Source organism: Eptatretus burgeri, chromosome 11, assembly GCF_056783735.1.
Source record: "Eptatretus burgeri isolate ZD-2024b chromosome 11, Ebu_testis_v1, whole genome shotgun sequence".
Classification (NCBI taxonomy): Eukaryota; Metazoa; Chordata; class Myxini; order Myxiniformes; family Myxinidae; genus Eptatretus; species Eptatretus burgeri.
Window position 1 is genome coordinate 35,665,035 of NC_140971.1, and position 24,997 is coordinate 35,690,031.

The following is a 24,997-nucleotide window of genomic DNA, read 5'->3' on the forward strand; positions in this document are numbered from 1 at the left end:
TCACCATTATCATTATCATAGTTTTCAATCTTGTCATTATGATTAAGGACCATTATCATTATTACATGCTTTTATCATCAACATTATGTGCCATTATCATCATTATGTGCCATTGTCATGAACGTTATGTACCTTTATAATCATTATGTACCATTATCATTTTCTATAGATTATCATATCAATAGTATGTAATTAAGACACATACAGTACTCATGTTCAGTGTGGACAGACAGACAAAATAGAACGGCTCTCGATAGAGCACGTACCTCCGCCAGGTTGAACAGTTTACGTTTTGCACCCGACTGATAGGCCAGATCTGGATCCTGATCAAATCGGCTTGTTCTCGTCACCGAACCAACTCATCCACCCTGTTTTGTCATAACTCGTCCAAAACTTTTTGAGATATCATGCTCTGTCGTTTTTGGCCCAATCCCTCGATGGTGAAGAATCACTTGCAGATTTTAAAAACTCTTATCTGGATCTTCACCAAAATCGAATAGATTCGTCCTTGTCACACACCTAACCTTGCCAACAAATTTTGTCCGAATCGTCCCTAAGTTTTTCAGATATCCTGCTCACCGACAGACAGGCAGGGGTGAAAACAGAACCCCAGTCCACCTTTGGTGGCAGAGGTAAAGATGGAATGCATTGGCCTTGATCTTCTTCTTTCGTATGCAACTCAAGGCTGATCGTAGCATGATTGCCTGAGCTGCTGATGCAGTGCCCACTGTAGGTTAGGGCGGGAATTTGTAATTTGCTCAGGGTCTCGGCGATAGCTCACCTCCTCTTGGCGAAAGGCACCGCAGGATCTTTAACATCCACCAACTAATCCCAGCAGACGGGACACCCAGTTTAACGTCAATCTGAGGGACGGCACACACATTGATGCCTCACCCTGCCTGCGAGACACCAGTACGACAGTTTATAGCTGGGTCGATGTTCAAACCCAGGCTACACGGCTGAGGCAAGTGTACACAGCTCTAGGCCATCCCTGCAATGGCTTTACACTTCATGTTTCATTTTACCACCCTCATGTACATTAGTGTATTTAAGATTCTCCTCCTCAACCAAACTCTCACTACGAGCATCCACAATTGCATGAACAAAGGTGTGCCAAGAACAACCGTCTTGTTGACAAAGGGCAGTTTCATAGTCCATAAAAAAAAAACTCCTCCATTTCTCTCGGAATTGCAAAACTCATGGAATGTGCTTGTTTTGCATTTCGAGATGTTTTTGTTTCCAGCAAGTTAGATTGCACAGCTTACACAACACACTGCTTTTTATCAGGCTCTGTTAGCTTCTTCCTCTGCCATTTATTATTTTGCATGCAAAAGTTTGTTTCCTAATGTCTTCGACCAACTTGCGTTCCCTCTCATCTCTCCAACGGCATCATAAATCAGGAAAAAGGTTATCGGCAGTCGCTTCTGCAGTGACACAACCACGTGGCATCGACATGAAAATCAGGCCAATGCGATAATTAAACATTTATTCCTGATTGCGATTCCGTTCATAACACAAAACGATGAATCCATTTTCAATACAATGCATCCCAAGTCTGGAAGTGGTTTGCAAAACGGAAAGCTGCGACAAATCAAACGTGTCTAATTCATTGTTATGACAGATGACGAACTTAAACCAAACACAATGCAGTAAAAAAAAAAAACGAAAACTCATCACAACATTGTATAAAAAACATTTGTACAATTTTTGGTAATATTTAAAGCAATATAGAAAGGCTTTCTGTACATAAGCTATTTCCAGTGGCTTTAGGTGTGCTTGAAAGGAAAAACGTACATTATAAAAAAAAAGCCGTGTCTGTCTGTTTGTTTGTCGTGTTATAACTTGAGAACAGATTAAAGGTTATCAACGAATCAAATGATGGTGGATTCAGGGAACTGCCAGGAAGGTTTGTGATTTAAATTAAAAAAGGAAGTTTTTAATTTTTTTTTTTTTTTAAACATTAAGTAAAAACAGGAAGGTTTGTGTATGGACACCTGGGCACACGTGGCAAAACTGCAAACGCCAACTTGCAACACTGGTTATCCTCGTACGGAGGGCAGGATCTCCAAGGAATCATTTTTTGGTCTTGCCCCATATATTAGCCATCGCAGCAAAGATTGGTATTCCCGTCAGTGAAGCGACGGGTCTTACATTCTGATGAATATTTACTGGGACAACTTAACTAAGAGCCCTGGGTTTTCAGTGGAAACGCTTTCTGAAGTTTTTACTTTTGCTCTGACTTTCAAAAAACAGAAGCCAGTGAAGGTTAACCGATACCATAATATCCAGCTTTATGGGGCAGGATGGGAAACGCAGACAATGCCATCACCTGAAGTCTCCAACATTGCAGAAGTAGTTTGCTGAAGAATAACATTATATTTCATGGGAATGTAAAACAACCCCAAAGCTCTTGAACAAATTGTACACGAGCTGAGGTACCATTTACTTTGGCTTGATAAATGTTCGCAATAGCACCGTCAGAACAGTATGCCGACTGTTCTCGAATACCGAGCCAGTAGCGGCACGAGTATAGCAAGCGCAACGAGATTCGACCACAATGGTCTAAGTGGTGGCTGAATATCATAAAAACGATGCCCCGGAGGCCAAGGTGAGGAGGCAGCTGCATCGGACAAAATACACACATCCGGCGTTTCCCCGGGGTTCACGGAAATGCAAGCATAGCAACCGCTTTCCCAAGGGAGAATTGGAATCTGTGTTCCATTATTCCCATTCATGTAACCTCAACAAAATAATCAACAAAGCACGTGCTTTGGTCTCAAAAGGCAGTCCATTTCGGGTTACGATTGTGCGAAAGCATAGAATGCCCTCCAAACAAAGTTATTTGCTTACCCTTCGGTTATAATATTACCAAGGTTATAAATATTAGTTAATATGTAGGGGAATTAATTTTGAACGCATCAGGTCAACACGATGCTTCATCGAGTCCTGCAGAGTGAGAACTCAAAGGAATAAGAACATAGCAATAACATATCAACAAACCAATTGCAATTTAAATGGAAACAGTGCAGCATTTTGTCTGCATTAAAACACAAGGGTAATTGTAACCGTGTCCAGCAGCGGAAATTCAGGAGGGGCAGTTTTGCAAGAGACAGCATAATAGCCAAACGGCCAAAGACTGGTATTGGCCGGAAGGATTGGAGTTCACTTCAAAAATAGAATGTCTGCCATTTCGACTTGCTTACTCGCCCCATGTCCTCATTGTCAATCTTCCTTTGCTTCTTCGTTCGGCAATCCTTGCAGCAAACCGTTTCCTCAAACCGTGGATCATCCAAACGAAATGTATCCGCAGAACGGTGTGTGCGCAAGTCAAGCCCCAGAGAGGGGATGTGCAAGAAGTGATTGTAGATAAGCTTGAGTGGATGTACTACACAATGGAATTTGCTACGTCAAGTTGTGTTAAGTTCTTCCTGAGGGACAACAGGAACGGTCTCCTCTGTGAGCCGAGTGTCATATCCACTGCGTTGTCTCCGACACTACTGGAGATCACCCTGCCCCAAGTGTCATCAAAACACTTAAACCCGCAGCAGCAGAGTAACCGTTGGAATGTGGCACGCATCTCTTTGTCACGGGAGGAGTAAATTATAGGGTTCATGGCAGAGTTAGTCATTGCCAGCACAAGGAAATACTTCTCGTAGTTAAGGACTTCACATACGTCACAATATACATCCAGAAGCAAAATAACCATTCCAGGTGTCCAGCACACAATGAAAGCACCTGCAAGAAAGAAAAAAAAACAAAAACAGGAAAAATGCAATTACATTGTTGGAAATAAAGGAAGGGGCCATAGAAAATATATTCATTACATATGCATGGCAGCAGGAATGGTGGAGGAATTTAAGAAAATTAAAATTCAGATAAGGAAGACAAGGAGGGGAGGAAAGAGACAAGCAGGGTACATGAGAGTGCGAGAAGAGGGGAGACAAGGAAAAGGAGATTGGGGTATAATGAGAGGAAAAGGGGGCATGTGGGTTCATATGATGGTGGTGGGTAAGGGAGGTTGGGGGATGGCTTGGAGGTCAATGGCTTTGCTATTTTGTATCGTCTAACATATAAAGCTTTTTCTAACCACCGACTCGCTCATCGACATAACTGTTTAATACTTTCTAGGTATGCCAGAAAGCTGAAATTTTGCATACTGATGAAACTCAAAGCCAATATCCCAGTAAAGCCACAAAATCGTCAGAAATTTTTTCATAAACAAAAGTCGGCTCTACACTGCTCACGGCGGGTCATGATATGTCATGTATTCTTGCACTGACACGATTGCTCCCTGAGGGGGCTGTAGTCCATGAGCCAGTAGGGTTGGTCGGTACAATCTGGAGGGAATAATTCTCATAGTGATTTTAGGCAAGGTATACAACCCTCGAGTTAGAAAATATGTGATAGCATTGCATCGGTGGTAGCTTTTTGTGCGTTATCACCCTGTTTATATGCCTATCCTGAAATAAGCTTTGTGCAAAATGGCAAGTACAAGGTGAGACACCCTACTTCAACTTGACAACATTTTTTTATCAGTCAAACAGTAACATTGAAATTTGTCTCACCTTTTGCTAGGATCATTTGCTTCTCAACAAAAAGTGTTAAACATGCCGAGGTTGAAAGGTACGTCATTGGTGACACTTTTATATCAGTGTCTATTTCCTGTGTGATAAATCATACCGCCTTTAGAAAAGTATTTGTCTATCATTTACTGTGGAAAGTAAATAAAAGTTCTGGAACAATATAATTACATGGGTGTTTCGCAAATTTATTAAGAAATCCAAAAATCTAAATTTATTTTTTTGTATGTTGTATATCAAGATCAGGAGAGCAGACACTGTTACCCCACCCCCAAAATGAAAAAAATACCTAACTTCGACGGATTTATGTCGTTTGGTCAATATCATGATATTTTCCCTGTTGTCATTGAAGGATACTTTCCAAGAATCAAACAAAGGTAAATGACAGCATGTTCATGAACAAGATTAATATTTTTTCCCTTTAATTTCTCAAAAAATACAGAATGTCAGGGATTTACATACTCAATAATGCACATATGAAGGTATCAAACACCCGTATTACACAATATAAACCAATAAGACATTAGCAAGATGGTTAATCATGTGCAATCTGATGAATGAGTCAAAGGTGAAAATGAAACACAATCTTCTGTTGTAGGGCATAAAATTACATAATAGAAACACAAATGTGGTGTTCCACACTAACAAGGCCATGACCTAGGCCCAAAGTGTTGCTGATAAACATATTGTCTTATGAACCAAAGTCGGGTCCTTTCTTGTTTCTAAGACATCTCTGATCATATGCACTGATTGTAAGTGATATAAAATGTTCAAGATGAACTTAGAAATCATAATCATTATTCAGTTCTTTTATTTATAATGTACATCGAACTTAAAATATATTTCGTTATTTCAGTTTATGATTAAATTTTCTTCAAATTTACATATTTAAATATGGTATCCATTATTTAGGGTATGGGCAAAAAAAACTTCCATACCACTTTTTATTAATAATCCGAAATGCCTTGGTTTCCACAGTGTGAAGCCGAGAAAGGTGGAAGGCAGGAGCACCAGCCCAGAGGGGAGAGCAGTACTCCATCAGGTTGTGGATAAAAGCTTTTTAAGTGGTCAGGAGCTCAGGTGGGCCGAGGAAGGACTTTGCATGATGGAGGATTCCCAGTCGGCAACTGGCTTTGGAGGCGAGGTTTGAAATGTGGCTTTCCGAGGAAAGGTCATGGCAGATAGGGAGACCCAGAAGCTTGAAAGAAAGGACTTCTTCCAGAGGATTGTTGAGAAAGTGGATGGGGGGGGGGGTTTCTAAACGGTCCTTTCGGAGAAACATAGTGAGGATGTGAGATTTGTCCGGATTGAAAGACATGTTCCACGTGTTGGACCAGTTTGTGATTTTATCCAGATCTGCAGTGAGCGAAGAAGCTGCTGCTTGCCGGTCTGAGGGATGACCGATGGTACGGCAGAGGGTGGAGTCATCAGCAAAGAGATAGAGGATTTTCCAGAGAGTCGGAGAGATCATTGATGAAAACCAGAAAAAGAACAGGGCCCAGAACGCTCGCTACCTTGAGGAAATCCAGCCTGGACAGGAAGGGGGGGGGGGATGAAAGAACTCCATTTAGGGCCACACGGTGACTGTGACAGGAGAGGAAGTCTGCGAGCCATCAGTGGAGATGGCCTTGAATACCATAGGAAGAGAGTTTGGTGAGCAGGGCAGGGTGCCAGACCGTGTCAAAAGCACGAGATATGTCCAGGGATACGGCTCGGATTTCATGTCTGGCATTGAGGACCTCCATCCATTGTTGGGAGAGCAGAAGCGGCATATCCAGGGTAGAGTGACCTGGTCTGAAACCAAATTGATGATCAGAAATCAAGCCATTGGAGAAGAGGATGGATTCAATGTCTGAAGCGATGATGGATTACATAACCTTGCTGATGATTGGGAGAAGGCTGATTGGTCTGTAGTTTCAGGGAACTGTTTTTGCACCTTTTTTATGCAGGACAGTAATGTTTGCTGATTTCCAAGAAGATGGCAGATGACCTTGAGCAAATGAGAGGGTGATTAGACCAGAGAGAAGGTGAGCAAGAGCAGAAGAGCAGATTTTTAGGACACGTGGGCTGATGCCGTCTGGACCGGTTGCAGAATCTGAGTCGAGATTTGACAGCAAGCTCTCCATCTTGTCAGGAGAAAAGGACACAGTTGGGTGTGAGTCCAGGGACAGTTAGGTGTGACTGGGTAAGGTGGGTAGAGAAAGTGATGGGTTTTGGACACAAGATTTAGCTGCAAACACAGAGTTTAGGCATTCAGCCTTTTCACATGCGGTATAAGCAGTGCGGTCATTTGAGGTAAGGGAGGGGATGGAGGGAGAACATACACCAGAAACAGATTTGATTAGATGCCACCAGGATTTGGAGGAGGGAGAGAGGTTTGAAAGTTCAGACTTGAGCTTAGAAAGATGTTTTCTCCTCTCCTGAGGGTTGATACACACTTGTTCCGAGCTTTATGGAAGGAACTGAGATTACCCTCAGTTGGGTTTGCTTTCCATGAGGCAAAGGCAAGTTGTTTCAGGACAACTGCCTCGCCACAAGCTTCATTGAACCAAGGGCGGGAGGAAGGGTAGGACAACTGAAGACGAGAGGGGATAAATCTGTGCATGAGGGAGAGTGTTTGTTTGAAAGAATTCCCAGAATGAGTTGATGTTGGAGAAAGTAGCGATATAAGTTTATATACAATTCTTACAAGTGATACAAGACTGGAGACCAGTCTATAAGTTTGATGGCTGCTTGGAGACCCTGCCAGTCAGCTTAAGTGAAATGCCAGACTCGACGGCAGTGAGGTGGTTTTCTGATAATAGCCAGAGAGATGTCCACTTTGACAAGGATGTGGTCAGAAGAATCGATTCGAGCAGAGGAAAAGCAGCAGATATTGTCAGGGAAATTTGTCAAAATCAGATCGAGAAGAGATGGAGTACCGTTGGTTGAGATCCGGGTCGGGAAGTTGACCGACTGAGTCAGTCCCAATGAGTCGCAGAAAGCTTTCGCTGAAGTGCCATGACAGGTGAGAGAGGTGCCCACACCTAGCCAACTGGCATGATGACAATTGAAGTCGCCAGATATGAGGAAGTGAGAGTTTGAATGAGAAGACAGAAGTTGTTCCATGTTTTCGGATAGTGAGGTGCAGATGGAGTCATCACTGTTAGGTGGACGGTACAGTACACATATAAACACGAGGTGGGAGTGGAGGGGAAGCCGTAGCCAGAGGTATTCCTGGGGGGCGTGGGGGAGTGAGGGCAGTGCATGGAGAGTGAGGAATAGAGTCTTTGATGAAAAGAGCAACTCCTCCACCAGAACGAGGCTCAGGTCTGTCATACCAGATGAGGGAGTAACCAGGGAGAGATACTTGGGAGTCAGACACGTCTTGGGGGAGGAAAGTTTCTGTTAGGCAGATTATGTCTGGTTTGTCAGTGGCAACCTGTATGGAAAGATCTGAAAGGTTTGAGAGAATGCTCCAGATATTTAAGGTCCATACTGTTAATGAAGAGGGAGAGGAGGAGGCTTTGGGTGCAGGGGGTGGGAGGGGAGGGGGAGGGTAGGACAAGGGACGAGGGGGGGAGTTAAGGAGGGTTGTTGAAAGAGTGTGGGGAATTGCAGAATAGCTAGGGGAGAGGGCTGGATGAGGAGGAGAAAAGGCTCTGTGGTGCTGGGGGAGAGGGGGAAAAGAGAGGGGGAAGAAGGCAGTTGAGGATTTGAGGAGGTGGAGTGAAGTGATGGAGGTGAGAGGGCAGTGGAAGGAGGCAGCTTTGTGGATGAGAGGGGGGAAACTTTGAGAAGGATGAGTGAGGGGGGTGAATGGTGGGAGAAATGTGAGGAGGGAGTTTTTGAGAGAGGCAAGAGGGAGGCTTGGAGGGAGAAGAGTGTGATGGTTGCTTTGAGAGGGGTGAGTTGGCACTGAAATTGTAAAAAAAGAATGGTTGATGGAAAGCGAACATTCATATGAATACGGAAAGCGAATGGTTGATGGAAAGCGAACAGCAAACTGGGGTTTTTTAAGTTTTAGGTCAGAGATCCGATTAAACACGTTTCTTGATGGATGGAATAAAGGCGAATTCAGAGAATGGAGAGAAGAAACGTTACAGCGTTTTTTTTATGCGTTACAGCGTTACAGCGTCCTTCTTTTATTTTTTTATGCAAGGTATGAAGGAGAGGTCGAATTGAGAGCAGTCTGTTTAAATAGTAGAGGAGTAGTGCATTATGATACAGTAAAGAGTACCACACATGTGAAAGAGGAAGATGAAGCATTATAAGAGATCGTTTTTACTATCATTATTACTAGTACGTGCCCGTAAAAAAAGAAAAAAAAAAGAATAAATAAATATTCCAACCGCGAGCAAGAAACAACAAACACACAGGCCGTTTCTTCGCTCTCGCGTGCCCATACGTGCGTGGCGCGGAAGTTCGCATATCACAGTTATGATGATTCGCAATTTAGGTTTTAATGGCCAATTATTCAATTAGCGCCAACGTATTTTACCTTTTTGCAATGTCGTCGCAAGGAAAAACAAAAATAGAAGAGAAGAGAGAAAAAAAATTTACTTCCTGGTTCGGAGCACACCAGCACTCTGATGCTACCGAAATTCATGCACCGTCTAATATGAAAACGATCATAACTTGGGGCATTGTGTTTATCTATAAATGCGCACAAGAAATCGAGAAATTATTAGAATACATGAAGTCATCATTATCCGGAAGCCCGTACGTTGTAACCCGTAATGGGGAAAGCGGCTGAGCTTCCCTTCCCCATCGGCCACGCCCACGCAACAACGTGTTTGTCATTGGTTTGGTAAATAAATGGCCATAACTTGGGAAGCACTTGTGCGATTAATCTCAAACCTTGAAAAGGCACATCCTCAGGTCCCCAGCAATATATCTGGCAAGTTTGAATTAGATTGGACCAGTGGTTGTCAAGAAACAGTGGTCACACACACACACACAGCTGGAATTATAGATAGATTACTAGTACATGCCCATAAAAAAAAATAATAATAAATAAATATTCAAAACGCGAGCAAGAAACAACAACCACACAGGCCGTTTCTTCGCTCTCGCGTGCCCGTACGTGCATTGCCCGGAAGTTCGCATATCGCAGTTACGATTATTCGCAATTCTGTTTTAATGGCCAATTATTCAATTAGCGCCAACGTATTTTGCCTTTTCGCAATGTCGCTGCAAGGAAAAACAAAAAGAGAAGAGAACAGAGGAAAAATTTTTTTACTTCCTGGTTCGGAGCACTCCAGCTCACTCTGATGTTACCGAAATTTATGCACCATCTCATGAAAACGATCATAACTTGGGGCATAGTGTTTATCTATAAATTCGCATAAGAAATCGACAAATTATTAGAATACACGAAGTCATCACTATCCGGATGCCCGTACGTTGTAACCCATAATGGGGAATACGGCTGAGCTTCCCTTCCCCCATCGGCCACGCCCACGCAACGTGTCCTGTCATTGGTTGGTAAATAAATGGCCATAACTTGGGAACCACTTGACTGATCAATATCAAACCTTGAAAAGGCACATCCTCAGGTCCCCAGCAATATACCTGGCAAGTTTCAATCAGATCAGACCAGTGGTTGTCGAGAAACAGTGGTCACACACACACACACACACACACACACACACACACACACACACACACACACACACACACACACACACACACACACACACACTACTGGAATTATAGATAGATTGTTTGAGAGAGTTTTCATCAGATTAGGTCATGGAAGTGTAGAAAAAATTGAGGTGAATGGTGAAATTGGATCGATAAACGCAGGGGGTCTAAACAAATAATGTGGTTATGGGAGAAGCACTTGGCTCTGGGAGGTGTATCGTCAAAAGTGAAATTATTTATTTTAAATAAGGATTGCGTAACATTTGGAAAAGGGAAGGTTGAAGTAAAATCGTGGAAGTGTGTGGTGAATTTGGACGGTACACGCAGTGTGAAGCTGCTGGGTTGATGAAAAGTACCAGGAAGAGTAGAGAGTGAGACACGTGGTTTCAGGAGGTGTAGAGATCGAAAGGATACAAGGAAGATTATTATTTTTTGATGTATTTTTAAAGAGCAGGTAAGATTCAGGAATGGAAGGTTGTAGATCGGAAGAAATCGTGAAGGTAATGGCGAGAGAGGGTCAGCTCAGTAGAATAAATATGGTGTGCCAGCAGGAGGAAGAAGAGGATGAAGAAGAAGAAGAAGAAGAAGAAGAAGAAGAAGAAGAAGAAGAAGAAGAAGAAGAAGAAGAAGAAGAATCGAGACTTGTGAGTGTGCAAGGCGAAAGGTTTTTTTTTAATTTAAGACAAGAAATAGTGTTTAGTTGGGAGGGATGGGGGACGTTGGGAAAGTGGGGAATATAGAAATTGAAGGTAATGGGGAGAAAATACAAATAAACATGATCATACACCGAGGGGAACGATGGGTAGGCATCAAGCACTCAGTAAGACAAGGTCGACGAAAACTCACAAAATAGCACGATTTTTGAAACACAACCGAATTAGGAACACAGTAACATGCAGGTGAGAAAATAAACAGTTAAAACGGGACAGATTACGACCGGAAACTTAACTTTGAGATCGTCAGCAGAGAGCCCTGAAGGAGACCTGCCAACCCTCCAAACCCAGAACCGCAAGTCAGGAGTTAATTCCTCCAGTAGTTTTTCGTTTACATAGTTATTCTGTAATTCACCGGAGGAAACATTCTCTGCATGGAACAGGCCTGTATCATTATGGAAACTCAAATAATTCTGGATCTCGACATATTCTGCTGGGTGCCTTTGCCTTCTTATTACCGCGTGAACACGAGGCAAAAAGCGGGGCTAAGCAATTGGTTCATGTCCGTCCATCCATCCATCTTATCAGTTTGTGATTGAGGACCTAAATTTAAATTGAATGTGATTTTTGAACACAAATCTGCCGTTTTACAGCATTTTGGTTCTGAATTCGTCCCGACCTCACATGCACAGAGAGGAGTGAGATATTTTTACTCTGTCTGCCTCCCTGGCAGTTAAGCAAAATTGAAAATCATTCCAAACAGGAAACTTACTGCTTTTAAGGTTATTATAAAGGACACAAACAACAAGCATGAAGAACTAATGTCACATGTTAAATAGGGTGATTGAATTGGCACTGCATAAATACCGGAATCAATTTATTTATGCGCCTTTTCCAATCTTTATTTAAATTTAATTATATACTTGAACACTGTAGAACACAAATCACCTTCTAAATACTTCCAAGAACCTCCAGTTTTGCAGAACTTGGACATGTTCTATCGGGTGGCGTACAAGGGTGATGTCGAAACAGGGGTTCACATAACTGGTACTCAGGTACTCATGTGTGGTTAAAAAACTAAATGGGTACTTTAAAGATGCTCCAAAAGCTCAAAAGAGGATTTTGATGGAAGGTTTTCTCAGCGAGTGTAGGTAAGATTCATCCATGATAATTCTGATAAATGATCCAGCGATTTCAAAATTTAAGTGTACAAAAGTTTATAAATCATTACATAATTTATAAAATTATATCATAACTTACAACTTAGAAGATAAATAAATATATATATATATATATATATATATATATATATATATATATATATATATATATATTTGAGAACACATGAGTGAAGAGGAAGAAGAGGAGGTTTTCTCAGCTAGTGCAGGTATCAGATTCTTCCGTGATAATTCTGATAAAATGATATGGTGATTTCCAAATTTAAGTGTACAAAATTAAGTTTATAAATTATAACATTATAATTTACAAGTTATATTGTAAGTTTATAACTTATAAGATAAAAAAACAAATAGATCGAAGGAAAACGTACAAGCAAGGAGGATTAAGAGGAGGTTCAGGAGCGTCCAGAACGAAAACAGAGCGGTTTGCGGGTGTCTCGTCTGGAGCAGACGTTCTGAAAGAGTGCTTACAGAAGAGTGCGATGCACACAAAGCTGAGAGGCCTTTAAAAAAAAAATTGGAGTTGGGCTTAGGAAAGCAGGTGCGCGCACCCAAAGCAGACATTTTTTTTTTTTCGAGAGTACCAAGCCATTTTATGTTAGTACTCATTGGAGAACCTAATAAAAAAAAATTGTGTGAACCCCTGTGTACAAGACCCTTCAATAGCGTTAAACACCTGGATTTCATCATTATTATGTTAAAATTAAAGTATAGACTTAACACTGCTCGGGGTATTGTGTTCTCTGAACTCTCTAGTTTTTCTTATGTAGTTATACTTTCTCCCCAGTTTTGTTCTTCCCACTCCCACCCCTCTTGTCTCATGCCCCCCTTGATGTGCGTTTTGTATTAGCTCACATACGAGCCTCGATAAGGCATAATATATATATATATATATATATATATATATATATATATATATATATATATATATATATATATATATATATATATATATATATATATATATATATATATATATATATATACACATATATACCGGGCATAGTGGTGTGTGCCTGTAATCCGGCTACTCGGAGGATCGCTTGAGGACGGGAGCTCTGCATTGGGCCGCGCTATGAGAGGGTGTAGGGCAGTCCAGAGTCATGGCGAAACCCAATCCATATCCCTGTGTCGTTAGAGGCGACCAGGGTTACGTCAGGAAGGGCATCCGGCGTAAAACCTGTGCCAAATCAGTATGCGGATCATAACGGATGATCTGCTGTGGCGAACCCTAACGGGAGCAGCCGTAAGACGAACAACTATATATATATGTTTTTTTGTCGGCAAAAGGAAAGTAAAAGCATGCTGAGCCAGAAAGAATAAATTTAATTGTTAAATAAGTGTTTTTGCTCAATGTAAATATTCCTTCTTGCATATTCGCGTTAAGTCTTGCCTTTGTCTTTGTATTGGAAATAAAACATTGGGAGAAATATTCCCAGTCTGTTTCCATCCCTGCTTGCATTGGTCCAGCATGGTTCGGATTTGAGTTTAGCCAGGTTTTTATACCCCATAATCCGTTCATTCCAGCCAGCACGGCTTTGGCAGTTTCCGCTCGGCTGCACCCGAACCGGAGTTGGTAGATGGAACTCTACCGCAGTCGGTAGAGTGACCCGGTTCGAGCAAGACGTGCCAAGGGTGTGGTTTCGCCGGTAGTCGAAATCACGTAGTCAATTAGGTAAATTGGTTATAGACAAATGGACCCTAAGCTACGCGGTTGAAATATTGGCGACCACGGTCGGTTCAGCGACCCGCCGCGCCACGGAATTATCCGGAGTGATGGCCTACAATTCCGGGGAGTCTGGTAGGAAACGACTAACCTCCCCCACCTAGTGGTCGTTCTCACCACTGGCCCTCCAGCCCGCAACAATATTAACAGGATGACGTTTGAGTTGGATTCAATAAGGAGAGTGGGATTGGCGGATGAATCTGGTTCGGGTTCAGGTGTCTGGGTCATTGATTCGGTGTCATGTGATGACCCTTCAACCCACCCACTCTTTCGAACCAACAGGTTATGTTTCCTTTCTTTTCCTGTTCGTCCATTCCCGTGCTCGTTGCATCTGCCTGTGGCCTCGCTGCCCCCACTGTTTAGTGCAGTGGTTCTTAACCTTTTTATGTGCTCGTATCCCTTGAGCTTTCATAATATTTCCCCGTACCCCCTGTCTAAAATTTTCTTATTAGTTATTTATTATTATTATTGGTATTTAAGTACTATACAGTATTGAATTTGACACCATATATCGTACCCCCTGCTTTGATGATTCATACCCCCAGGGGGTACACGTACCCCCGGTTAAGAACCACTGGTTTCGTGCATTGCCTTTCTACCCTCTGTTGCCTTGCTGTTGCATGGACCTAGATGTTTACAGAAAAGTGAACAAAAAGTAAGGAAAGGAAGGTGAAGAAGAAGCGAAAGAAAAAGGTTTGTGGCTGAAGTTCGGAAGTGAGAGAGAGAAAACCCCCATTTATGTCGATGTGTGTGAATGTGACATTAAGTAATCGAGTAAACCACATCTGTGTAAAACATGAAGCTTCTATGCTACTTTTTTTTTTTTAGCTGCACCTCTTCCCTCTTTCATGTAAATGTGCATGAAAAGCAAAGCCTTGAGAATTCAGAGCAGAGAGTGAGCTATTCCAATGCCCCCCCCCCAGTTAAAGATAGTTTTTCCTGTTTGCCACACCTGCGAACAATTAAATATATCCTCAGCAAGACTTGCTGCCTTCACTCGTTTGACATGAAAAATCACTTGGAGATTAAAAAAAAAAAATACCTGCCAGATAGTGGTGGAGGACTGTTTCTGTGGAACAGGGGGGGGGAGATGCGAGGATGGCGGTGTTCGGGGAGCGGGCTGAGAGATAGGACACTGCTCAGGCAACACATACGCCATGGGGTGAAATTTTAGTTTCAAAATAATATTGTTGCAAGGCTTTGTGTGAAGGCCAAACAAACCTGCATCTGTGAGTTGTTGACATATTACATGTGTTTTGTGACAAAAGCACTATCTCAGGTTTCCTTGTCAAGGTAGTGAGTAGTTAGCTCTGCAATAACTAGCTGCTTGGCCAGATGTCTTTCAGAGGTTTATGCAAAATGTGCATGCAGTGTGGTACTTTTTTTTCCTGAGTTCTAATGTGAAATAAAGTTTGGCTTTGGCTTCCTTAAAAGGTCCACAGAATCAGAAATTAAATCTTTTTTTTTTTGATGTGATAGTATTGATTGATGAATAATAAACAAAGAACTGAACGTGTTTTTTAAATTCTAATAATTTTTGAGGTATTAAAGTTTAAAAATAAAAAAATAACACCAAACCTAACTGGTACCACCCCTAAAAATTCCAGAAACCCCCATGATCATTGCATCACCTGTGTGATGTCATTACTAGAACAATCTTTTCAGGACGCAAAGGATAATGGTCACACAATTTGCTTCAGACTCGTCAGAAAGTGATTTTGACGGATAATTTTCTGATCAAGAATCCTCAGATTATGACGATAGTCAAAATCATGATGTAGGTACTGTCAGATCGTACAAGTATGAACTCGAGGTCATCACATCCTGGAGATGACGTAGCGGATCATGTCACATAATTGGGGGGACGGTGCCAAATCGAGCGTACAAAGACACCAAAAAAAAAAAAATTAAAATCTTCATTTCAAGATATTTATTCAAGAAAAAAAGAAGAAGATGATTTAAGTGTTAAGTGAAGCCATATTTGTTAATTAAACCAAACATGAATTTCTGATTCTGTGGACCTTTAAGGAACTTCTGATTAATCCTTTCACAGGCAAAATTTCATCAAAAGAAAATTTGTCATAATGTGACCCTATATAACTGGAGCACTTGGAATTCATTAAACCAGTCCCATAAACTGTTTCATGTCATGATGATTAGGTTTGACAGTGGAAAGTCTGGCAACACAGCTTATGCCAGAAAGGGAAGTATTGAAAGAGGTTTGTGGAGATGGACTATTACATGTTAAAATAACCAAAAGTTCCTCCTAATGGTGCACGGTTTCCAGCCGTGGGTGACTTTGCTTTGAGTGGAAGGAGACCACAACCGCAATACTTTATTGGCTTTTGATTTGTATCAAAACAAGACGGATACATGAACCTCTGATATGGAGAAGAAAGTTTCCATAAACTTTTTTTTTTTTTAACTTAATTATTTTTCTCAACAATAGCAAGGCTCATGAAAGAGCAAGATGAAATTGCTAATGGGGTAGTGGGGCAACAACTTGGCACAACCAGAAAGGGAAAGAGAGAAAGAGAGAAAGAGAGAAAGAGAGAAAGAGAGAAAGAGAGAAAGAGAGAAAGAGAGAAAGAGAGAAAGAGAGAAAGAGAGAAAGAGAGAAAGAGAGAAAGAGAGAAAGAGAGAAAGAGAGAAAGAGAGAAAGAGAGAAAGAGAGAAAGAGAGAAAGAGAGAGAGAGAGAGAGAGAGAAAGAGAGAAAGAAAGAGAAAGAGAAAGAGAAAGAGAGAAAGAGAGAAAGAGAGAAAGAGAGAAATAGAGAGAGAAATAGAGAGAGAAATAGAGAGAGAAAGAGAGAAAGAGAGAGAGAAAGAGAGAAAGAGAGAAAGAGAGAAAGAGAGAAAGAGAGAGAGAGAGAGAGAGAGAGAGAGAGAGAGAGAGAGAGAGAGAGAGAGAGAGAGAGAGAGAGAGAGAGAGAGAGAGAGAGAGAGAGAGAGAGAGAGTGTGAGAGAGTGTGAGAGAGAGAGAGAGAGAGGGAGAGAGCACGGGGAGGGGAGGAAACACTGAAACTAACAAGTGAGAGGGTCGAGTTAGGAAGGGTTAATGGGGGGTGATTGTTCAATGCCTGCTTGTAGCCCTGGAGGGAAGAATGGGAAAGAACGGTATTTGAAAGGCAGTTCTTTCGATGAGGGAAGTGAGCTACAAACAAGTTGAAAAGCTTAGGTGTGTAGTCAATATCGATATTGGAAGATTAACAAGAAGAATGTGTGCATCCTGGAGTAGAAAGGGAGGGTTTGTGCCTGAGAAAGCAGAGGGAAAATATCAGAGAAGTGGTGGTTAAAAAACAGAGATCACCAACCTGCCTGTGATGTGAAAACAACCCTTTAAACATACATAAGCACCGAAAAAAACAAACACCTCCATGTCCCTTTGGAAGGATTTCCCCTCTTGTGTGCTATGCTGAGGATGGAACCCCAGACTACTATTGCAAGTGAAGATAACAAAAGTATTTAGCAAACTATGTGTAACAGATATCGATATCTCCTGTAGAATGTAGATAAATAAGCACAACTCCACTCCATCTCATGAATTAAGAAACTAGTTGACCAACCACTTTGTGGAAAACTTCTGGAGGCAGTTGAAAATTCAACAAGACACACTGGTATCGATCTTCCAAATAGGAACCGAAGGTCAAAGTGTAAATGAGGAGAGCTTAGAGGTAGCGTACTTTGTATAAGCAAGCAGTATGGAATCCCCATGCAAGTACTTTGTAAAAGTTGAAATGCTTAAAATGAAAATGAAAATGAAATCGAGAAGTCACAAAAGGTACAAGGAACATAGAGAAAAGGGAAATAGGATTAAGGAGGAGTTTTCATTTCTTCTATAAAATCTGATCTTAATCCTTCTGCTGTTTTCGTCCTTTGTATCATCTGTTCCCAGTTCTCCAGTCAACCATAAATTGTTAGAGTTTGCAAATCGTACACATCTCTCTTTTGTTACCCTTTCTCCCCTTTGTTCTTTTGCCATCTGTTTCCTTGATCCTCAATTCCATGAACCTTTATCTCTGGATAGTTGACAGTATGGTACAAATGTAGCACACTTGCCTACGACCTGTCGAGTCAGCATTAGTTTCTTGATCCGATTATAAACTGCCACCCTGGCACTTCACAGTCACAGGAGTGACAGTAAGCCGGGTGTCCCGGCTGATTTTGGTTAAAGTTCCCATGGTGCCTTTCGAAAAGAGTAGGCCATTGTGTCAGCACCGTGATCAAGTCTCAGACCTACAGCACCTTGTGACAGAGTGGTGAGATGTCCAGGGTTGGTTCTCGGCGATGGCAACTGCTTTGGTGGAACAAATGGTCTGGATACAGGGTCTATGGTTATCTATGGATTTATATGGACACCCAACATCTAGGATATTCATAAACTGTCGCAAAGTGGTGGTTGGGAGCAGGGATAGATGGAGGGGGGGGGGGGTTTAAATAAAATTGAAAACAGGAAATGAAGGAAGATCGGAGAGAAAAGACAGTGCAAGAGAAAACAGAAAACGAGGACAAGGTTGGAAGGAGATAGGAGAATGTGGAGAGGAGAGGAATGCAGTAAATATCGTACAGGAAATGGGGGATGAAAGGAAGCAGGAAGGTTCAAAATCGTATCATTTTTGCATAATCCACACGTAGTCATCATGATCAGTTGCTGAGAATATGCATCAAAAACAAGAACATCATCACAAACACATATGAAGAAGGAAGATTTTTTTTTCCCCATAGTTCAAATAACTATTTGGCTGAAGGTAAAATTGGTTGCATTTCCCCAACATCGCACATCACAGTAAAGAAAACATTTGTTCTTGCACCTAAGGACAAAAAAAAAATAAAAAAAATAAAAAAATAAAAAAAAAATAAAAAAACGATGACAGTGTTCTGCAATTCAGGCAAAGTCCATATTCCGTCTGAAAATATGAATTTTCTTTCGAAATTTGCAATAATTTCATATCCAACAACCTTAATGTACAGACAATAAAAAATTCTGATCAAGCTTTTCACTAACCCCCCCCACGCCCAAAAAAAAAAGACATTACAATTGGTTTTCGTTTCATCTATAAAACTTCCGTCACGTAGGAACTTCAATGCAAGAGGAAGCCATTCGACCCATAAAGTCTGTACAATCCTGCCAACATCCCTGAACCCCTCGATCCCCACTGCCTCGAGGTAGCTATCCAATTCTAATTTAAACCCATCCACTGTCCCTGTTGCCACCGCCTGTCCAGGAAGACCATTCCACCCATTAACTACTCTCTGGCTAAAAGAAGCCTGCCTTAATTCTCACGTCGTCCTTACTCTCCTCTTCTTTACACTCAAGCTATGGCCCTTCGTCCTATCACTTATGAATTCTGGAGAAAAATTATTCTGCTCTTATATCTTTAATCATATTAAATATCTCTGGAAGATCCATTTGTAGTTGCCTCCTTTCTAATGCATAAAATCCAGTCTAGCTATCCCCGGAATCAATGCAGTTGCTCTACGTCTATCCCGCTCTACGACAGTTAAATGTACTTCAGATGTGGTTGACCAAAACTGAATAAAATATTCCAGATGAGGCCTCACTAAATTCCTTCAGTATTAAAACTACCTCTTTTGACTTATAAGTTATCCACATACGAGTGCAACCTAAAACTATATCAGCTTTATCTATAGATACCTGACACTGTGCTGTCTTTCTTACTCGAAGTACATATTACCACCCCCAGATCCTTCTCTTGTGTGACATGCTCGAAGACTGGCCCTTCCTTGCATTCAGCAGTCCCCATTTTCATTATTCAAAGGAAAAAAAGCTTAAACAAACTTTTACACAAGTATCAATTAGAGAGAACACGATATCTTGTGCAGTGTTCACGTATACAGGAGGGCCTTGCCATTCGTTCACGGGGGTTAGGTTCTTAATGTCCGTGAGCCGCAAATTTAGGGGGTAATGGGGGAAAAGGGGTTAAGGACTTCAACTTTAAAATTTGCCCAAACTGTACCCTTGACATGTTTGTGCATTTTTTTTGAGCCACTTATTTATTTTCGTGAATAAAAGGGTTATTAAGAACAAAAATATTGTTTATTTTCTTGTTATTATTGTGTGTGCAGCCTATGGCTGCTGGTTGTATCATTGCTGGGAGCGTGGCTGTACCACTGATACAGTGCCCCATGTTTCCAGTAAGCTGGTGCTCATTTCGCTGACCTCGGAAGGATGACAGGCTGAGTCAACCCCCCTGATGTTAATTCCGTGGCCAGCGGGGCTCAAACTCAGGACCCCGAGGATCCCAAGCCACCACCCGAACCACTAAGCCAACACCAGGTTCACTACCTCTTTAATAAAGGTTTAAAGAGGTTTAAAAACATATAAATAAATCAATTCTGGGTTTTACTGCCATTTCCCAGTGACTATTAAATCACCCTATCAAACATGTTACATTAGTTCTTCCCGCCTGTTGTTTGTGTCCATTATGAGGTCCTTAAAAACAGTAAGTTTCCTGTTTGGAATGATTTTCAATTTTGTTTGACTGCCAGGTAGACAGACAGAATAAAAATATTATCTCACTCCTCTCTGCACGTGTGTGATCAGGATGAATTCAGAGACTATATACAGTAAAACAGCAAACTTGTCTTTCTATTCATGTTACGATTGTGAAGTTTGAGAGAGGAATCTCATCAGAAGGTGATTGTGCTGTCGGTGTTTGTTCATTCTTCAACTGACCAACCCTCTTCATCCCTCTCTCTCAAAAAGCATTGCATCAATAAATAAAAGACACCAGGGTGTTGTCTGTCCCTGTACCTGCTCCACTTCTCTTCTTCCCACTCCTCCTCTCCCACGAGTGATATGAAGTAAATAAACTGTAGATTGAATGTCGTGTTGCTAAAGCATGGACATGCACGATGGGAAAAATGGCCTCCTCCCTGTGTTCAAGCTCCTCGCATTCCTTATCATGGGGTTGATTCTTCAGAGTCTAAGCAATCAAAAATTGCCATTTTGGTACAATGCCATCAGGGGGGTTTGCAAATCAGAGGAGGTTGCCCTTTTGAATGGGGATAAAGCTGAGGGTCCTGTTCAAATTTGGGGTGCATATGCTCGAAATTTCTCAGCAACTTTTAAAATGAGTAGGCCATTGTGTGCCGACACTGCCCTAATTACCTATTTGGGGTTAACCATAATTAGCTCTGGGTGGTTAGGATAGATTAGAGGTATCCAAACTTGCCTGTGAGCTGTCTAGCCTGGGTTCGAATTTTGACCATGCTATAAACTGTCATCCTGGTGCCTGACAAGCAGGGCGAGGCATCAACGTGTGCGACGTCCCGTGGATGGACGTTAAACGGGGTGCCGGTCTACCTGCATTAGTTAGTGGACCTTAAAGTCCTTTGCAAAGAGTAGGCGAGCTATCGTCGGGATTCGAGTCAAATTCTAAGTTCCTTCCCTGAATGACTGCTAGGAAGGCAATGGCAAACGAACCAGCATAACCCATGCCAAGAAACTACTCTGACAATATCAATGTTCTGTAAAGAGCATGCCAGAATAATAACAACATTCCTTTCATGCCCCAAGGCGCATAAGGCTGCCAAGGCAGTTTCATTGGCAAGGCGTACAGTCCTGGATGGGTCACCACTCTGACACAGGTTATCCCAAATGGTTATTACCCCAGTAAGGTGGTCCTCATCTTGCCGACCTCGGAAGGATGACGGGCTGAATCAACGCCACCTAGCCTGACGGGGGCTTCAACTCAAGACCCTAGGATCTTAAGCCGGCCACTATAACCGTTAAGGCAACACCATGACGAAAGAACATGGCGTACATCATAATTAGCTCTCCACCCATGTTATCCAGAATGCTAGAATGTGTACATGTCACAGACATGATGATCCAAATAACTTCTTCCAGTGCCTCTTTCTTTCTCATACTGCATTGAAAGCAGAATCTTTATGAGGTTATGCCATCACACTTACTACCAACATTTCATTAAACTCTTGCAAATCAAAAAACTATTAATGACATTTGATTTTGGTTTTATAACAGACTAGACGACACGTGAACCCGTTGGGTTCCTGTTGTGACAGCGGTTGATAAAAAAAAATCATTTCAAAAAAAATAAAAGATAGCTCCAGCGAACTATACCACTAGTGGTTGTTTGAATTGATCAAATTCTCCCCAAGAGTACTTAACTGAATCGGGATTTGATTTTTTTAAATAATTTTTTGTTGCCCGATTTGAACGAAACTTGATACTGCACACCGCAGGAGAATGGTGAGTAAAGTGGCCCTAAATTTTTGTGCTATCATGTACCGTTTTGGCTGTATTTCAGGAACATACATACATATATACATACATACAAAAGTTTTAGTAATATATAGATGGTGAGAATACATGCCTTATTTTTTTATTTCAAGCCCTTGCCTTTCATTATATCTTGTGAGGATCGAGTTGCATGTAAAACGAAAAATGGGAGATGCTGAAAAATAAATTTACATCAGAAATTTTGTTTTACCATGACTGATATTTCCACTTACCTAGCACGATGCTGACCGTTTTAAGCAGGCCCATAGTTGCGGGGCCGCTGTCCAACGAAAGCTGAGCACCATGCATTGCCATTCGAGCTGCACGCCCATGCACGTAGGCAAAGATATGCGTATACAATGCCAACATGACAAAGAACACGGAAAGATTTGACACCGCCCAGAATGTGAGATAGCTGTTGCTGTAGAGAGGAACCATGGTTGAACAGTTCTTAATGTCACAGATGCAGTTCCAGCCCATGCCTGGGATAGCCCCGATGAATATTGCAGCAATCCAGATGATTGCTATGATGATGAAAACTCTAAGAACGCTCATTTTGGAGTGCAGCTGCATCTGGAACACTGTAATATGCCTTTCAATAGCGATAGCAAGGAGGTTCGCCACAGAAGCTGTGAGGCTGGTGTCGATAAGGCCCTGCCTAAACATCCACACGTTAACAGTGAGCTTTTTAGTCCGTGGACCGGTGTTGAAAACTAGATAAAAATATGACAAGCCGGTAAGAAAATCTGCTGCAGCGAGGTTGGCCATGAGATAGTAAATAGGGAAATGAAACCGGCGGTTTCTGTAGATGGCCACCATTACCAGCATGTTGGCCATGACGGTAAAGATGGACACGATAATACCCAATCCCATGACCAGTTGCAGTTCAGACGTCCACTCGTCGGTTAATGGCTTCTTACTTTTATTGTAGAAGAATGTGATGGACTCATGATGATGACATTTAGTATCCACTGCAGATGTAGCACTGGTCCAATTCATTGTGATGTTTGCACTCTGAAAGACAAATTTTATGAAGTATTAGTAACTGTGGCTTTTGAAATACAAAATAATTCATGATGGACATAATATAAGGCTATTGTAGATTAATTTATTGGAAAAACATGTCTGTAGATAAAAAAAAAGGCTGAGGACACATCTATTTATTACATATGGAAAATGGTTGAAATATTGACATTCTCTACACCTTGACATCCCTGGACTTGGCTCGAGCTTTCGATACAGTCCCGCATCCCACCTTGCTCTCCAAACTCTCTGCCTATGGCATCCAAGGCAAACTCCACGCATGGCTTACCAACTTCCTCAAATATTGCAGCTAATTTGTGACTCTCAATGGGATCCTTTCATCTCCTCTCCCTGTCAAAGCTGGAGTACCCCCAAGGCAGCGAGTGTTCTGGGCCCAATCCGATTCCTTATCTTCATCATTGATATCTCTGAGTCTCTTGAAAATCCTCGATCTCTTTGCTGATGACTCCACCCTCTGTTGTGACATCCATCATCCTTCAGACAGACAGGAAGGCTGCAGCCTCTGTTCTCTTCAGACCTTGATAAAATCAGAAGCTGGTTAAACGTTTGGAATGTTTTTCGATCGAGACAAATATATATCTCTATCTCTATCTCCATCTCTCTCGACAGTCTTGCAAACCCTCCTATCCACTTTGTTAACAATCCTCTTGAACAAGTTTAGTCACTTAAAATTGTGGATCTCACCATCAGCCATGATGTTTCTTGGACAAACAGCCAAGATCTTTTCAAAGTTGGCCTCCAAAGTCAGCTACCAGCTAGGCATCCTCCATCATGCAAATCCTTCATCTGAAACTTGATGGAGTATATATATATATATATATATATATATATATATATATATATATATATCTATATCTCTCTCCTGGGTTAGTGCCCCTACCTGACACCTTCCTAACCTTGATACCATGGAAACTAAAGCCTTCAATATTATTGGAATCTCCCGTGATGAAGCCAAGTCTATGGACCTATCACCTTGCCATCTCAGACAGGTCTGTGATCTCTTTCCTCGGTAACGCTTCCTTTCAGGTCTTGCACCTACTGTCCTTTCTGTGCTTTGTCTGCCCCAGGTATCTCCAAGGCGTATGTGGCCCACCATCAACCCCCTTCTGGTAACACTCCCAAAATGAAATTACTGCTCACCTCCACTCATTCGTTCCTCTTTTTTCCAGCCAGTGAACCTACTTCCACATTCTCTTCAACCTCATTCTTCCCTGCACGTCTTCAAGCCAGCAGGTCACCATCATCTCAGATCAACCTCCAACCAAAACCATGATCTTTTCAACCACCATCAACCCAACCCCCCACACCCAAGCCCACCCCCTCCAAATATTTTAGTTTTCCTTCCTGAGAGTTTGCTCTTGTATCCATCTTGTCCAACCCCACATCCTCCTCTGCCCCTCATTCTTACCCACGTCCTTTGTTTGTCTGTCTCCCTCTATTTTGTCCCCTGGTCAAGTTGTTGGTTTTCCCTCTCTGCTGTTCCTTTATGATCCGTTCTGTGTTCTATCTCTTGTGTACAATATATATATATATATATATATATATATATATATATATATATATATATATATATATATATATCTTCTTCTTCTTCTTTCGGCTGCTCCCGTTAGGGGTCGCCACAGCGGATCATCCATTATGATCCGCATAGTGATTTGGCACATGTTTTACGCCGGATGCCCTTCCTGACGCAACCCTGGTCGCGTCTTACGACACAGGGATATGGGACACCTCTTTTAACCGGGGTATACACCGGCCCAGTATACTGGTACTCATTTCGCCGACCTCGGAAGGATGACAGGCTGAGTCAACCCCCTGGTGTATTAATTCAGTGGCTCAACGGGGCTTGAACTCAGGACCTCTTGGATCCCAAGCCGCTGCCCTAACCACTGCGCCAACACCAGGCTCATATATATATATATATA

General features: G+C 41.9%; 2 protein-coding genes across 5 annotated transcripts in view; both read right to left on the minus strand.

Annotated features, from left to right (window-relative positions):
• Positions 1–23,042, minus strand: part of LOC147016859 (ornithine decarboxylase-like) — a 122,441-nt gene extending 99,399 nt beyond the window's left edge. For all 3 annotated transcript variants that reach the window (XM_085845985.1, XM_085845983.1, XM_085845982.1), the window contains exon 1: positions 22,949–23,042. The gene's annotated coding sequence lies outside the window, so the exon portion shown is untranslated. The remainder of the gene's footprint in view (positions 1–22,948) is intronic.
• Positions 870–23,027, minus strand: LOC147016860 (lysophosphatidic acid receptor 1-like). 2 transcript variants are annotated; one of them, XM_085845989.1, is made up of 2 exons: positions 22,262–23,027; positions 870–1,424 (listed from the first exon to the last, which is right to left on the minus strand). In XM_085845989.1, the coding sequence occupies exons 1-2, from the start codon at positions 23,025–23,027 to the stop codon at positions 1,390–1,392; spliced, it is 801 nt and encodes a 266-aa protein (XP_085702115.1). In that variant the 3' UTR covers positions 870–1,389. The 2 variants fall into 2 exon arrangements, with proteins under 2 accessions (XP_085702115.1, XP_085702114.1); XM_085845988.1 differs by lacking the exon at positions 870–1,424 and adding an exon at positions 1,470–3,735.
• Positions 23,043–24,997: the final 1,955 nt, after the last annotated feature.